At 43.3% G+C, this 14,986-nt stretch overlaps 2 protein-coding genes across 4 annotated transcripts in view; both read right to left on the bottom strand.

Annotated features, from left to right (window-relative positions):
- ncoa1 (nuclear receptor coactivator 1) overlaps positions 1-11,074 on the bottom strand; it is a 39,587-nt gene extending 28,513 nt beyond the window's left edge. For 2 of the 3 annotated variants that reach the window (XM_061704420.1, XM_061704422.1), the window contains exons 1-2: positions 10,787-11,074; positions 3,455-3,640 (exon numbers count right to left, since the gene is read on the bottom strand). The gene's annotated coding sequence lies outside the window, so the exon portion shown is untranslated. Of the gene's footprint in view, positions 1-61; positions 159-3,454; positions 3,641-10,786 lie in introns of all 3 variants that reach the window. The other variant, XM_061704421.1, reaches the window with a different exon arrangement.
- A 2,288-nt stretch (positions 11,075-13,362) lies between these two features.
- ptrhd1 (peptidyl-tRNA hydrolase domain containing 1) lies at positions 13,363-14,976 on the bottom strand. Its single transcript, XM_061705132.1, has 2 exons — positions 14,689-14,976; positions 13,363-13,718 (listed from the first exon to the last, which is right to left on the bottom strand). The coding sequence occupies exons 1-2, from the start codon at positions 14,974-14,976 to the stop codon at positions 13,548-13,550; spliced, it is 459 nt and encodes a 152-aa protein (XP_061561116.1). The 3' UTR covers positions 13,363-13,547.
- Between the last annotated feature and the right edge of the window lie 10 nt (positions 14,977-14,986).

The following is a 14,986-nucleotide window of genomic DNA, read 5'->3' as shown; positions in this document are numbered from 1 at the left end:
GAAATCATGGACGTTGGGTCCTCCGGCCCAAAGAGGAAAGGGTAAAAATCCGGACTGTTACCTGCGTAAAGTACAACAGCCAGCATCTGTGATGGTATGGTGGTGTGTTAGTGCCCATGGCATGGGTAACTTGCACATCTGTGAAGGCACCATTAATGCTGAAAGGTACATACAGGTTAGTAGGTTAACAGGTTAACATATGCTGCCATCCAAGCAACCTCTTTTCAGAACTGTCCCTGCTTATTTCAGCAAGACAATGCCAATGTTTTGGGTTTTTTTTTCAATGAGGCTGTAACAATGGCATTTCCTTTCATTTCCAATGGGGAGAGATGATTTGAGATACAGGTGTTTTGAATTACGGGTGTGGTCTCGAAACAAATTAAACTTGAATCTCAAGGCATCACTGTAGTTGGGTCAAAAATGACTGAAATGGTTTAAAATTATCTGGTGAATGCAAATGCTTTGTTAGCAAGAACATGTCAGTTGGCCAAAGGATGAAAAAGCTAGTCCTACTTTTAATCAGTTACAAAAAAACAAAACACACAAGGACTATTGTAAATTAGTCCCGGTCCTGAAAAGACGTAGTATAGCTTCATTTTTGATGGTGAGGTATTGTGGTACCCTTCTAGGACCTGTAGCATGAATGTTAAAAGCATGCATTGCAAATCAGAGAGCAATGCCGGGGGGGGGGAGTTGGCGCAACCCGTGAGAAGCTGCTCAGTCACTGTTGCTAAGGCCCACCCTCTCGGATATAGGACATATGGAATGTATACACGGCCTCAGCCAAACAGGGCTGCGCTGCACCCCTTGACTCCCTGCTCACAACTTGCACGATCAGTTAACTGACATGAATACTTCCGATTGGCGAGCATCTTGCGCATGAGGTTGCGGTTAGGGTCAGTGCGCTCATGTTTTAATCAATGAGGAAGCCGATTTTGTCGTTGGTCCGCAACTGATGAATGACTACACACACACACAATCGGCCGCTGCACAGCTCATTGCATCACCAAGCTCACTGATTTCATTTTCTCATATTCGTGTTCAAATGCATAATCCACATAAGACAAATTATTCAAAGCGCACACATTGAGGTTTGCCTTTTCTGGAAGCTTTCAGCTGTTTTAAACAGGTCGCTTCTTGGGAAAGAGACAACAAAGCCTCTATAAACGTCTATACGATTGTGAAATTCTAGGAATTTTCTAAGACGAAAACTTTTCATGGAAACTAATAGGAATGTATGGACTGCTTCTGGGTCTGCACCCGGATCGCGGTCCGCCAATTCGTGACCTCTCCTTTATAATTTCCCCGCTGCGTATGAAGTACGTGCACATCTCCCTCGTTGCTCCCTCGTCATTGGTTGGCTTCGGCTGTCGTTCCATGGCAAAAAAAAAAATGAAATGAGGTTTGTGGTTTGCTTGCATTTGCTTCACAATAAAGGGCAAGCGTAAAACGGTTGTTTAAGACTGCCTGAAGCTGTACATGCAGGGCAATCGGGAAAAATCGATAACATTTTGCAATAGCTTGAATGTTCATATCAAGCTATCGATACGATAACCATATATTGTTCAGCCCTATTCACTATCAGCCATTGTCAAATTTGAGATATTAAACTATAAACCGACAAAAACAAGACTAAGAATTGGCTTTTGATGGCAAAATAATGATTCAATAAATAATTTCTTTAACGAAAGGCGCCATAAGTGGCGCTGACTCACCGGATGGCTCAAGTTGAACGACAGTGGCTTTTTTTACACGGCGTTCGTCATTCTCTCCATGAACTGCGTCATCTTTTTTTACAATCGCAACACACACACTTTCTACTAACTCGCACAACACATTATCTGTTTATACCAAACATATACATACTCTGAGTGTCAGGTGCCTAAACCTTTCCAACTTCAATTCGATCGTTACACTTTTTTACTTCAAAAAACAGTGATACAATTCTGCGGCGCAACATGGTACAATACTGAAAGCGCACAACTCTAAAGTCAATCCCATCAATAACAATTTCTTAAAAATTAGCGCTAATCGTTAAACCGAGATAAACCGAGCGGGGTTTGACTGCACGCTAAAAACAACCTTGTACAGCCAGCCCTTTGTTGTATGACTACATGGTGGTGTAGAGGAAACTCGTGGCTACCATCCATGCGAAACATGTTTAAACATCAAGAACAATATAAAGCCTTGAGGGAAAAAATGCATTGAGTTTGGTGCATAAAAGTGTTAACGCTCAGATACAAGTGACGGAGCATATGACTAAACAACTCAGTAAACAGATTAATAAATGAAGAGTATTACATGTATTTAAGATGCCACATGACTCCCTCTTGCTGCCTCCACCTGACTTGTTAACACACTATTTATATTGCAGACTGATAATTCTACATGAATATTCATCATTGGTATCATTAATGGGACTTCGCTGGTGTGTGTGTGTGTGTGTGTGTGTGTGTGTGTGTGCGCGCACGGGCGTCCTCAACTGGACCCTTCAGAGGCGGCGGGGAGAGGTTCAAGAGATGAGACGAACACAGAGACGCCTCATCCTGAAAGGCTTGAAAATCTAATTGGCAGCCGATTATGCATATTACGTCTTCTTCAGCCAACTATACATTTTGTTTATTCAGACGGGGATCCTGTCATGACTGATGGCACGCATTAACTGTCCATCATCGTTTTATTTACGACCCAATTCCAAATTGAAAGTTAACTTGCATTCGCTTTAAAATAAAGAGGTGACTGTTGGAGTCTTAATAAATTGTGTAACTTTTAATCAACATTTTTCCCCAGTGTGGAACTTTCTTGTTCTCAGGCATCAATCCGGACACCATATGGACTCTGATTAACCATATGTGGCTGCGTGTGCCATCACTTCGTAATAACACAACATTGCATTATTGCAACACTGCATTATTGCAAGTTTTCTGCCCTGACTTCATTGAACAACATTCCATGACTGTAATTTTCCTGACATTTTGAATCATTTCTTTTGCCATCACTTTATAATACAACACAGTATCACTACCACTTTCCTGATGTTTTGTATTATTTTGTTTACATCACTTCATAATGCAACATTACATGAATGCAACTTCAGTGACTTTTCAATGGTTTCGTTTGCCATCACTGCATAATACAACACTGAATCACAGCAACTTTCCTGACTTTTTTTTTTATTTGTTAGTTTGTCACCTTCACAAGACAACATTGCATTATTGCAACTTTATTGACTTTTTCTATTATTTAGTTTGCCACCTCCAAGATACAGCACTGCTTAGCTGCAACTTTTCTGAATAATGAGAATTTTTCATGTAACATCACCTCACGACACAAACACTGCACTACTGCAACTTTATTGACTTCTTTGATTATTTTGTTTGCGTGTACTTCAGGTATTTTACTGAGGTTTCCTAATTTTTTGGGGATAAGTTGGTCTGAAGTTTAAGGTACCTACGTGGTCTAGGTCTCCAAGGGCTGAGTCATGCGGCGGCCGGACATGTCCAGGGCAAGAAGGCGACCGATCAGTGGCGGAGCGGGGTGGTGGGGGGGCTTCGAGTAGACTGTAGGCGAGAGGGTCACGGTCGCTTTGCGGTCCCTCCGTCACGTAGCAACATCGCGTGTGCAGCGGAGAATATGGCACCTGAGGCAGAGGTGGGACAAGACAACAGTGTCAACATACTTTAAGAGCAGGGGTGGGCAAAGTATGAACTTAAAATGGTTTCATTAATATCCAGGGATCTCGTTTGATGGGTATCCCGCGTCTCAGACGCACAAAAATTAGCAAGAACGCATCAAGTACAATCAATCTGCATCTCCTGGCGCATGCCTTACTTCGTACTCTGGCGTGGTGCTGGAAACGAGGCAGGACTCGAGAGTGCAACTAATTTAGCCACATATGTGCCCAAATTTCTGAATAGTGCGGGTGGAACAAAAAAAAAAAAACAGAGTGTGCGTACAGGGGCCCAGTGATTTATGTCAGGAAGCATAAAAAACTCCCGCGACTTGAGAGCTGACACAAGGGTCTCTAAACCAATCAGAGATAGTGAAGAGCGACTGAAACACAACTCAAAACCTCAAAGTGACAACACCAATTTACACACAACCATCCCACCCAATTCATTCTGCCGGGAACAAAAAAACACAGTGGGACATCTCTTGTTTCCCGTCAGCTTGCAATTATGGAACCCTTTGCCCAACAATGCAAATCCAAACGTGAATATGGCACACATATGCTGACATTATGTACAGTATAGGGCTACCATTGTAAAGAGATGTAGGTATTGAAAATGTTGACAAAGCAGCGCTTTAAAGAAAGGCTGCAGAGTTAAAAAGTAGCACGCATTTCAATCAAAACAGGTTGCTTTGACCTACTTGTGTCGTCATTAATGTTGCTACTTGGCTCTTTTTCTTAACCAACTGGTAATTGGCAGTATGTTGACTGTTAAGGCATTTATACTGCTGTGCCACATTTTAATATTTGTAGAAGTGCAATTTCTGGGAACACAGGCTGAGTCTGTTTTATTTATATTTTTGTACCCAAGATATTTTATTTACTGTTCTACATTATATGTTCATTAATATCTCTAATATCATTATAACAGTGGCATCAAAAAATAACAATTAGCAAATTTTTTAGGACGATATATTTTCCCCAAAACTATCATGACAGGCCTAAATACATATACAGCAATATACTGAGAGAGAACCAGAGCAATAGATAACACTAAAAATATTGTACAAACAGTATAAAAAAAATAAAGTAACACCTGTAATAAAACTATAATATAGCGGGACCGCAAAGAAAGAACCGTGATCTAGTGGAGGATTACTGTAGCTGTATTCCTTGATGATAAGTTGCGGGAACTCATTGTTCCCGGGTTGGGACTCGTTGTATCCATGACACGTGCATCACAAGCGTAAAATGAGCTATGGTATGCATTAAATAATAGGATCATGAAATAAAATAAATAACTTTCTGTACAGATTTTACATTGATGATAAATTTCTAAATGAGTATGAATTATTATTTCATTATTAGAATAATCTATTTTACGCTATCTAAATATGACGTGTCCCATCTGTCCCATTTTATTCTCATTTCATTCATCTCATTACAGAATTGGCTACTTGATGTATTGTTGTAAAATGAAAAATATTTGTTAAAAAAAAATTCATATACATGTAACATTTTGTTAAATAATTCAATTTAATTTAATTTACTAAAACTAAGTCAACTATAAATAACGATGAGGATGATTTTTTTTTAAAAGGAACTATTATACATTTTTACATGCACATTTTAGCTTTTTGACAAAAAAAAATTCTGCCTGTTTAAAATTCTAATTGAATAAAAGTCTATTGACTGCAGACTTAACAACCATGTTAACTTTCTCGTACGTCGTTGCAATGACGAGGCATTTCCTCACCTGGGCGCATCGCTTTTACGGTTCTTTATCAAACTAATTACAGCAGACCAGGTCTGTAATTAGAGCTTTATGCGTGCTTGCCCTCACTTAATGGAATCTGTGTGATGTTTTCTTTAAAAGCTATGTGGCATCTAAAATAATTACTATAAAAAAAGAGTAATTCAACTGTTTAGCAATAATAATAATAAAAATAAAAATCTGTCCTTAAATCTTCCCAAATCGCTATACAGGATCCATCTATTAAAATGTTGCCTTCCATGTACTATACTCTATTAAACCAATAGAATGCCACACAAGTACGAAAAAGGAGGCTATTGTGCGTGACGTCATGCTTCTGTTACATTCATGGGATAACGAGGTTAGCCGAGCAAACCCAATTGCCTCAACAATAACGATCCCTGGAAAGGGTCCGTACAATATATTGAGTTTGCGCTCTCTCTACATTGAAGGAAATTTCTACTGTCTGAGGGTTAGGGTTAGCAACGATACAAAGGGTCTACGTCTGCTGTACTCACCAATGGCATACAGTGTCAACGTGGATTGACGACATGGCCAATAATCAGGTTACCGGTTATTGATGCGGTCATGACATGTGATATGCCGGGAAGCACTGTACACGCACATACACGGTGCTAAAGTCACAGTTGTTTGAAGGTTTATGATTACCATAAAATAATCAATGCTAATTTCACTCAGCACGTCAACTCTAAATTGCCCGTAGGTGTGAATGTGAGTCCGAGTGGTTGTTTGTTTATATGTGCCCTGCGATTGGCTGGTGACCAGTTCAGGGTGTACCCCGCCTCTCGCCCAAAGATAGCTGGGATAGGCTCCAGCATGCCCACGACCCATGTGAGGATAAAGCGGTACAGAAAATGGATGGATGGATATATATAGAGAGAGAGAGGGAGAGAGAGAGAGTGTGTATTGTGCAAGATAGGGTTTAGATTTCTATATTTTGTCCCTGGCTTAGCAGTCCATTTCAACTATTCAAGCGCTCCTCGAATCCTCATCTCGTGGACTGCGCTTGAGCATATACGTGGAGGCCTACGAGGCAAACAATGTGTTACGGCGTTGTCTCACTAGGCCGATCAATTCCTTCCCGCCGCCTCGCTGCCTTCACCTTTCTTTCGTTTCTCCTTCCTGGCACGCCGCCACTCTCTGGCTGACAATGACAGCCATCGCTGACAGAAGCAGGAAAATAAAGTCGCAGAGCTGCGGCACGCCATTCTTCTTCTTTAAGGCTTTGTGCTTTTGTATGCGTGTGTGTGGGGGGGGTGTTGCTGCCTCACACCAAATCCAAAATGGAGAGGACAGACCACAACAATAATGACAACAACACAACAGCCGCAGCCAGGATACAAGAGACGACGATTTACTAGTCTGTGCAACGCGAGCTCCGGCCGTTATGAAAGCGCTTGATTGTGTTACTGTAGCTCTCCAGCCTTGAAAGCACAGCACAAATATAGACATCAAGCCTTCTTCCACAAGGAAGCAAAAAAATAACATAAAATAAAAAGATGACATATATAAAGGCAGAATGACCTTTTTGGCTCGTCTACAAAACAAACAAATCCAAAAGGATTCACGCACCAGCGGAATCTAGTGCAGGCATCGGGGCAAGGCATGCATGTTTCTGCAGCATATAAATAATACAGAGTGAATCTATGGCAGGTTCACGCCAGGACGCCATTGTTATCATGTGGTTGGTACAGCTTAGGTCAGACGCATATCACTACCATACTTAAATGGAATACTTGCAGAACTGTTCATTCATCCCGCAATTCTGTATACACTGGAAATCATCCCTTTGCACTGGTGCGCACATATTCTGTATAATCTATCTTTTTTTTCCCCCCAATAATTGCTATGTGCACTGTACATTGCATTAGTGCACTGTAGTTATCATACCGAATAGCTATCATGTCATCATAGTCTTGACACTACTGTTGACATATTTACACATCATCTCATTCGTGCCTTACGCGGTGTACATACTTGACTGTATATGCGATTTAATTCCCACTCGTTCAGGTCTGATTTGAATGCAATCAGCATTTCAGTTGCCTTTAGCTTGCTGAAGGTGTGATGACAAAGTTGAGCAAGACCGTAACTTTCTGTACAAGTTGTATTTGAATCTTTCTATACAAGATGCACTCTTAACAGGAGACAGTATAGTAGAAATTGTATTTTTTTTTTTCCACAGTTGTATGTGATTCTATATTACTTATTAATCATAGTCTCTTGATAGCCAAGAAACCCATGTTGACATATTCAGACATCATCTCGTGCCTTACACACTGTACACGCTATGTAATTACCACTCAATCACATCTGGTTAGATGCAATCGGCAATCTGCATTTCTTTGCCTTGTACTTGAACGGTGTACTAACAATATAATCTCATCTTCCAATACAACTCTGACAATTATAAATATTTGTAGGCGGTGGAAGTGGCGGGAGATTTAGTGGACCTGCCTGACGTGAAAATGAATCGGGCAGCACAGCGTCACTATTTGTCTCAAGATTTTGGCAACTTTTATGTTAAAACGAATTCCGGGTTTGAATAAAAACAAAACAAAAACAAACAAAAAAAAAAAGCTCAGCACTGCAAACGCCGGAGCAGAACCAGTCTTCTGAGTCACGCCGCCACAACAAAGAGTTGTCCATTATACCAACTGTTTAACCTCACCTACATTTTCCCATTTTATCCGTGCAAAGGCTCACAAGCACACACTTACATGTTCAAGTCCGGCAGAAGACACTGCAGTCAGACTAAACATGACACAGCACTCTCCAGGCCGGAAGCCAGCAAGCGTTAAAAGCTGCTGATTCAAGAGAGGCCAAGTTCTGGCGGCAAGTCTCAGATGCTGATCGAGCATGCTGAAAAAAAAATACAAAATAAAAAAATCACAGGGACGCGAAGCGCGGCCGACGACACTCGGCTTCAGTCTACGGACGAAGGAGTCAGACGACTTCCTGGAGTCAAGTGACAGACTGGGCTGGCTGCAGGTGTCCACAGTGAGAATGCTAAATTTTCAAATCTACGACCTTGGTAAGACGAGGGCCGCCGTGACATTGAGATTAAATAAGTAAGAGTACAACAGATTCTGTGGTACTAGTGGCAGATTGGAGTTCAGTCTCTAAGGTACTAGTCTTAGAGTGTACTTCAGGTTCTAAGGTACTAGTTTTCAAGCATACCTCAGGCTCTAAGGTGCTTGTCTTTAACAGTTCCTCCAGTGGCTGCTGATTGTGCATTAATACGCATCGCAGAGATGCGAAAAGTGGCCGGCGACACCTGGCCACAGACTACTTCCCGTCGTCAAGTGACTTGGCTGCAGGTGTTCGCCGTGTGCTCACAACGCAACAGGAGCCTGCGGATGAGGAAGGCTAGGTTTTAAAATGGCCGTCCTCGGTGGACCGCCGTGACATTGAGACGACGACGACAAAAATCGCCGCCGCTCCATGTCACTTAGGTGGCAGTTGAATCTGCCAAGGGTCCAAACAACCACTGGACCCTTTACACAACTTCTCCAGCCGCACCCCCCTTTCTGTTTGGAGAGATTAGTGTGGAGGAATTCCACAGCCGATATCGCTTACCCACTCAACTTTGCAAACCGCCGCGATTTTTGCTTTGAGCCCCCGCGCGCGCACACACACCCCAAAAAAAAAAAAAAAAAAAAAAACAGTCCGGGTGTCAGATGAAGTCGCCGCCTCGAGTGCAGAGGAAAGCTCGTGAGCCTGAGAGGCCCCGCCAGAATGCTTTCACACACGCAATCAATCAACACGCACGCTTGACAAAAACAAGTCAGCCGTGCCGCGGAAAGACAACCTTTGGATAGGACGCCTTTGACAATCATTTTGGAGCACTGATTTCAAGGTTCCAAGGTATCACTCACTGAGCGCACTCCAGGTGCTAAGGTCCAAGTGTAACCATTTACTGCCACCGATTTATATTCGTTAAGTTTTTCAACGGCGAGGCGTGGAAGAGGGTCTCGCCCAGCTTGTCTGAGAAATTCAGGTTTGTAAACCACTGTAATTACTAACAGATTCGTGTAAATGGCAGCGTTGCAGGGCTTTGGACTTGAGATCAGCACAGCTTTTGAGTAGAAGATGAAGATTAGGCGGTGAAGCTTGGCTCGTCACCTTGAGTTTGATTGAGAGAAATGCCAAAGTGGAAGTCGGACAAGTTAAGGCACCACGTACTTGAACATGCATGTACGTGTATGGCATAAACAGAATGTGTCGCGATAGGTAGTAGAAAGTGTGTGGCACGATCGTGAAAAAAGATGATGCAATTCACGGAGTGAATGAGGAACACCATTCACTTGTTTTATAAAAAAAAAAAAAAAAAAAAAAAAAAAGCCACTGACATTCAACTTGAGCCATGCATTGAGATAGTTGCTCAAAGCACTGTTCAAATTTGTCACTGTAAATGTGTATTTTGCAATTTTAAAAAAGCCCTCTGAGTCTTGTTTTAGTTTAGATTTTGCTGTGTCATAAAAGTAAACAATATTAGTGTCAAAGTCACTGTTTTGTTTGACGTTTTCACGCAAAACAAAAAAACATTCTCTGCTTTTTCATCCGAAACTGCTGCTTTTGGTGAAAACCTTTGTTTTTGTTCCCCCCTAGTGTACGGAGAGAGTACTATTTCTTTCGGTAGGTCTTTTTGAATATGTCAGTTTCAAGGTACCCGTCTTGAAGTGTAATTCAGGTTCTAAGCTACTTTTAAGTCGACTTCAGTTTGTCACCTTTGCACGTACTTTAGGTTTTAAGGTACGAGTCTTGAAGTGTCCCTCCGGTTCTTAGGTAGGCCTGCTAGTCGTTAAGCGTACTTTTTCCAAACAAGTGTCCTCAACAATCTGTCAGTGTCTCTTTAAGAAGCTCCTGAAGCCAATTAAGGTGTCCCCCGGCTCAATTAGATGATGCTATCTGCATGCGCACGTGCACGTGAAGTAGCATCGCTCTCCCTCTTCTACAGCACAGATGAGCCTCGAACCACAACAACAAGACAAAAAGGAGGTCAAGAGGACTCGGGTAAAGGCAGACTAAATAATAATAATTAAAAAAAATAAAAATAATAAAAACAATTCCGGTGGCAGCGACACCTTGAGGCCGTTCGGATGCGCTTACGTAAGAGTCTTTGATTAATTTACAGGTGCGCCAAGAAAGAAAGAAAGAAAGAAAGAAAGAAAAAGAAAGATTGGGTGGATGTGCGTGTGCGCGTGAGCGCAAACGCGCGCGCGCACGGCGGGCGAGCAAGGCATCGGCGGCGGGAGGCCGCGGCTACAGCGGCCGGGTCCCATCGGGGGCTGTCGGCACTCGGCAAGCCGCCTCCACCGGCCTCGCTCGAGTGGGCTCACCTTGTTTTGGCAGAAGCAGGCGTCGTCCTCCCGGTGGGCTCTCACCGCCGCTCCACGCTCGCTGGTTTTCTTCCTCCTCCTCCCCTTTACATCCCACGAGAAGTCGCCGCGCCTCCCCGCTGTTTTGGGGCGTCCGACAACAGTCAATTAGCCGAGTTAGCTCCAAGTAGCTAACTTAACTTGCGTGACAGATAAGCTTGGCCGGATTTTTGTTTTTGTTTTTTGTGGGTGTCTGTCGCTAACTTTACGTGGGTAACTTTACACTCGCTCCGCGGCGGCTGACACGTAACGCCCACCCCGCGCACCCCCCCCCCCCCCCCCCACACACACACACACACACAAAAAATGCAAAAAATAAAAATTAAAACACGCGTACGGCGTCAAGTTGAGCTTTTTTTCTGTTATTAGCAGGCTGGCTAACAAGTTAACATCGGCGTCTGTTGACAAACAAGCCTGCGTGGAGGAGGAGGAGGAGGAGGAGGGAAGGGAAAAAAAAAAAATCACCCACGACTCGAAGCCCGCGAGCCTCAACGTCAGTTAGCTTAGCCACAGCTAGCCAGCCTGGACCCCCCCCACCCACCCCCCCACAAAAAAAAAAAAAAAAAATCGGCGTCCGCCCGCCTGGAGTCTTCCCCCCTCCGCGGTGGTGCTGCTGCCGGTGGTGGGGCGGCTCGGCGTGTCAGTGCCGTGCGTGGCCGAGCCTGCGCGGCGCTAGCGGTGGCCCAGTTCGCGAAGGCAACTTGTCACTGTGCTCGGCGCTCTCCGCCATTTCCGAGCTCGCTCTCGCGCTCGCTCTCCAACACAAACAAACAGCGCTGCCGGGGGCGCGCGCCGACCGTGCGTGATTGCTTGCGTGCGTGCGCGCTCACGACGAGAAGCGGATGAGAAAACATTACCTGGCTAATGGGATACATTAAAAAAAAAAAAAAGACTTTACTAACACAATAATGCTGACTTTTGAGCGGCACTGGCAGAGAGGTATTTATCGAGTAGGTTTTACATACTGATACTACTTTGATGTGCTTACAGTGCATTGCATAATGCAAAGGTGCTATATCAAGAAAGGATTGATTGATTGAGCCTGAAGTACACTTGAAGACTAGTACCTTATAATCTGAGGTACACTTGCAAGTGCCTTTAAAAACTGATGTCAAAAACAACTAAAGATGAGAACCTGAAGTACATTGCAAGACTATTTGCTTAGAACCTGGAGATCCCACTTAAGGATAAACAACTCAGAACCTGAAGTACCCTTAAAGACTAGCACCTAAAACCCAAAATGCACTGAAAGACTAGTGTTTAAGAACCTGAACCTGAATTATGGATTAATAATAGTTGTTGATCATGTTCATATGGTTTTGGCCCAAAGTACAGTTAAAAACCAGTTCCAACCTCAAGTACATTTACAAGTACCGTCCCTTAAAACCTGACGTACATTTAAACAGTCGGACATGAGAACCTAAAGTACACTTACAAGAACATTAGAACTTTAAACAAAACAAAAAACTTCGAGATGAGAACCTAGAAAAACTCAACAGGTACGTGAGAACTGTAGTGGAGTAAGCATCTATTACAGTGAAACAACACCTTTGAAGAGCTCTCAAGACTTTCTTTCAACTCCACTGTAAACATCAGCTTTACAGATGTCACGTCGCTGAAGAGGGCATGTGGGTAATGCATCGATTTATTCAAGTGGGCACAACATCTGTTTGGGGTAGAGAGCACCGTTTGGATTGACCATATCCAAGCAGCGCACTCCCCTTGAAACTCCGCTGTTGACGTCAGCTTTACAGATGCCACGTCCGCTGTGCAGGCCTTGTGTTTGTCGTTTCCCGGGTTCAACTGAGTTGTCATCTTCGTGCCTGAAGGGGGCGGCAGACTGCCCAGACGGGCAACCTGGCGTCACGCTGAGCTAGGCGCTGCTGTGCTCGTTCAACGTACGCAAACGACTTGTCAGCTGATTAGCTCCCATTGTGCGCCCACTTGGCTCCTGGCCCTTCTGACATTTCGCTGCCGAGCATTGCACCCAGGGATGGGCCTATTAATATGACCCAGAAAGAATATTCCAAACAGCTGTCGGTATGATGCGGTGCACTAGGACCACGGTAATAAACTCTGTTATATAAGAGTGCAATTTAATTGTTTATTCATTTTTATCTAAAAATAGTTGGTTATTTTAAATAAGTAAAAATATTGGTAACTAAATTTTATACTGTATGTACAGTCAACACGATGTAATTTGTTAATTTAAAAAATATTTTAAAATACAGTACATGAATTTACATACACATTGTCAGTTATATTCATCTAATTAATTGATTTGCTTGACCAAATGGCCTTTCCTTGCCTTCCACCCTGACATTTGGCCTGTTTTACTGCACCTGCCCCCCCGAGGCTGTTGTCAGGATTCTGCAACGACCAACCGCAACAAGATCTTCACCACTTACGTTTTTTTTCCTGCCATCACTGGAATCACCAAAAGCCAAAGAAAAAGCACAAGCTCAAGCATGATCTTTGCGTCATGTTTTCCTCATTTGAATTTTTTTATGTCTGACTCCGTGGATGTCCCTGTTCAGAATACGCTCCAAAAATTCATCTTTAACAACAAGAAAACTAGATGTTAACCGTTTAAAAGATATTTTAATACGGTTGCGTGGACGAAGCGGATTTTCAATGTTTATGTATGCAGTTCGTTTTTTTACACCAAAACTTGATACAATAACAATGGCAGCCATGTTTTCCAGTAAAAGTCAGTCAGAGATCACTTGAAGAGCTTGAAGTTGCGGAGCAGCGGCTGCACCATTTCTTTGGGGTACGGCTTCAGGGCCAGACAGGTGGCCATGTTCTCGGGCTGCTCAATCCAAAGCTTGTGGGCCACGCCGGCCTGGGTCAGGCTCTCAGACAAGCCCGAGAGGGCGGCCTCGTCCGGAGCCTGGACGACACAAAAGGAGGTGTGACTTGGTTTAATAATCTAATGTGGAAACAGGTTGTTGTGACTTTCGGCTTTTCCCATCATGGGTTGACAGATCCTTATACTGTAATGCCTTGAAATACGTTTATTTTTTTTCCCCCTCACCATGCTCCCCCCTTACAAAAAAAACCACCTTAAATAAATACAAAAAAAAACAAATCACTAAAGGAAAACACTCAATCATATTGAACTTCATAAAAACATAGTAATAACAAATAAAATGGAAAGAATTATGATTTATTCATTACAACTCCTTCCAATGTGCATGACTTGGCCACGGGGAGGTGGGGGAGGGGGGCAGTATAATGCCGTCATGAAGACAAAGAAGAATTTAACGAGTAACAATGCTATTCGTTAACCCGTCTATGGCATTTTGCATTGTACGTTAACATTAAGATAGCTCTTTTTTGAAGAATGATGCATTACTCCAAACTGCTGCTTGTCATTAAGTGAGTTGAGTTCACTGCCTCAATACAGCACTTGTATCTCAAATCATGTACGTCGAATGAAGGCTTGTATCTCGAAAAACTCATAAGTCAGGTCACTCGCGTCTCAAGGCACTACTGTACTTCATAGCTTAGGCAACACCAGAAATACAAATCGATGCAAGACCCCTTCGTACTGCAGCCATTTTAAGGTTTCTTGCATTTTAAGAATAACGTAACAAAAAAAAATAATCAACAATTTTGCCAACTTTAACGACTTTTGAGCGTGACTGTGGTTCGGATATGGTTTTGGCAAGCTTAAAAAAACAGCATGAACCCTCACTAAAGCAACAAGGATGACATCCGTTGTCACCGAACGCTACAGACTACGATAAAAAAAAATATTGGTGAAAATATATGAAGTGGTAAAAGTATCGTATTTTAAAATTCGAGCAGCCTTAAATCTGCGATTAGTCAAATGGAGTTTGGCGTGACTCGACGCTCACCGCGAGCACCACTTTGTGCATGGAGTCGAGCTCGGCCAGGTAGCTCTGCGTGTCCCGGTCGGCGTAGTGGAGGTGGACAGCGGCCGTGGCGGCGTGGCACGCCTGCGTGATGACGGCTCCCAGCGGCCACGACAGCTTGTGGACCAGGTCCGCGCGGACTACCACGTACTGGACCAGGCGGCCTGGGGAACCGGCGGCCCCTGAGGCAGCCATTTGTTTGCCACAGCGCGTATTTATCTTCCGGGTTAAGGAATCACCACTTGGTCGACATGACGGCGCTGCTGCCATCTATCGACGG

This window comes from Phycodurus eques, chromosome 18 (genome assembly GCF_024500275.1).
Source record: "Phycodurus eques isolate BA_2022a chromosome 18, UOR_Pequ_1.1, whole genome shotgun sequence".
In the NCBI taxonomy this organism is placed as follows: domain Eukaryota; kingdom Metazoa; phylum Chordata; class Actinopteri; order Syngnathiformes; family Syngnathidae; genus Phycodurus; species Phycodurus eques.
Note: the sequence above shows the minus strand (reverse complement) of the source record. Positions and strands in the feature narration are given on the sequence as shown.